Genomic DNA, 1,710 nt, shown 5'->3' on the forward strand with positions numbered 1-1,710 from the left:
CATTTACTCCCACCACTCAGCTTTTGCTAACAACTGAACATCTCCATGAACAGACTCCTTTCAAGCCCACCAAGAGTTCAAGGAAGCCTTACTTCTGCCCTCCCTCACCTCCCCCTGACAAGCCAGGGCCACATAACAGTGACAACTCCACCAGCCATCACCACCTGGTGTGGAAGCAGAATTAAACTCTTTCAGACCAGGATAGTAATCAAATCAGTTTAATATATAGTCAACATATTGTAAAGGCACCCAAATCCTACAGTATTGCTATCAGCTGTGGCCATCAAGCCCCAGAGACCACCTTTCTAGAAAGGCACAGGGAGGTAGGAAAGTTGGGGCATTTCCCCAGATTAGCTGCAAGTGAGAACATGCACATGGGACCTTCCTCCTGGAGGCCTGAGATAACCAGAAACTTGTGCTTTTTGAAAGAAATGCTAATGTGCTTGGACAAGTACAGGCACCTGGAGTAACAGCCAAGGCCTCCTGCTGACTGACAAGTCAAGAAACTCTTGCTGACTTTTGCCTAAACTAAAAGAGGAAAGGAAAGGTGTGGGGGACAGAAAAGCCTGGCTCTGTGTGTGTGAAGTGTATTTGGTGAGGCAGGAACAAGAAAGATGCATAAGGTTGCTTTTGCCCTTGGCCAGGGACAGTTATTTGCATTGCTTTGGACTCCGTTACCACCCCAGGGTTGAGTGAGAAGAAACGTGTCATCCTCTGGTATTGCCACCATGTTTTTCTGCACCAGCAGAGCAAGAGCAAACCAAGCAAACCTGGAGCAAACCAAGCACCTGGAGTGGGGACAATGGTGTCACCAAGCATTTGGCTCATCTTCTGTGGCAGCTGAAGCAGACAGGGGCACCACAGTGGTCTCCTCACAGTGGGGGAAGCATGGAGTCCTGCAGGAAGGCACCGTTTGCAGGGGTAGGCAGGTCCAGAGATGCTAATTCTCAAATTTTGCGTAAGGGTTCTCTTCCTTGAACAGGCCTAGAAGAGAATACAGATCCATTCAGACAGCAGCAGCTGCACAAGTCATGACCAACAAGAAACCTAGTTCTTGGTACCAACTCTGTCATTCGCACTTCATTCAGCCTCCTGTCCTGCAGTCCTTCCAGAAGGCCTGCTCTTACTCAAGCTGTGCATGCAGTCAGCACTATTTCACTGTCCTCCTCTGCACAGGAGGAGAAACCCATTAAGAAGCTCAACCTGATGACAAACTCCTTTCCCAAACACTGCATAGGTGGACTTTAGTCCAGGTAAAACAGCATGACTGATCCTCCAGAGCATCCCTACTGCATGCTCCTTCTGCTGGACTGGACTTGAAAAGCAGAAAGCCCAAACCCAAATGAAATTAAAACTGTTCTCAGACTTGCTCCCCTGCTCCTATATCCAGAGAGCAGAGCAAGGGTATGGCACTGTCTTCTGGGCCAGTGACAAGCCACCATGCCACTGTTGGCTGCTTTCCCAGCCCCAGCCCAACACTTGAGAAGGAACAGCAAGAAAAGATGAGAATGCAGACTCCACAGTCAAGCTGCAGCAAGACAGAGCCCTGGCAGGGCAAGACAGTCCTGGAGCACAGCTCTTCCACAAGGTGCTTCCCCCACCCAGTGCTCCTTCAAGCACAGCTTGCCTGCTCTTCCTCCCCTGGAGAAGCCATCCCAGCCAGAGGTCCCTGCATCTCCTGCCCAAGCTGGACCTGCTGCGGGTAGCCGC

At 50.6% G+C, this 1,710-nt stretch overlaps 1 protein-coding gene across 1 annotated transcript in view; it reads right to left on the reverse strand.

Annotated features, from left to right (window-relative positions):
* Positions 1–940: 940 nt before the first annotated feature.
* The window catches only part of PTTG1IP (pituitary tumor-transforming 1 interacting protein), a gene marked incomplete at its 5' end in the record, with an annotated part of 6,299 nt that continues 5,529 nt past the window's right edge, over positions 941–1,710 (reverse strand). The window contains one exon of the mRNA XM_010283355.1: positions 941–984. Coding sequence (XP_010281657.1) covers positions 941–984 — 44 coding nt within the window. The remainder of the gene's footprint in view (positions 985–1,710) is intronic.

Source organism: Phaethon lepturus, unplaced genomic scaffold, assembly GCF_000687285.1.
Source record: "Phaethon lepturus isolate BGI_N335 unplaced genomic scaffold, ASM68728v1 scaffold24313, whole genome shotgun sequence".
In the NCBI taxonomy this organism is placed as follows: Eukaryota; Metazoa; Chordata; class Aves; order Phaethontiformes; family Phaethontidae; genus Phaethon; species Phaethon lepturus.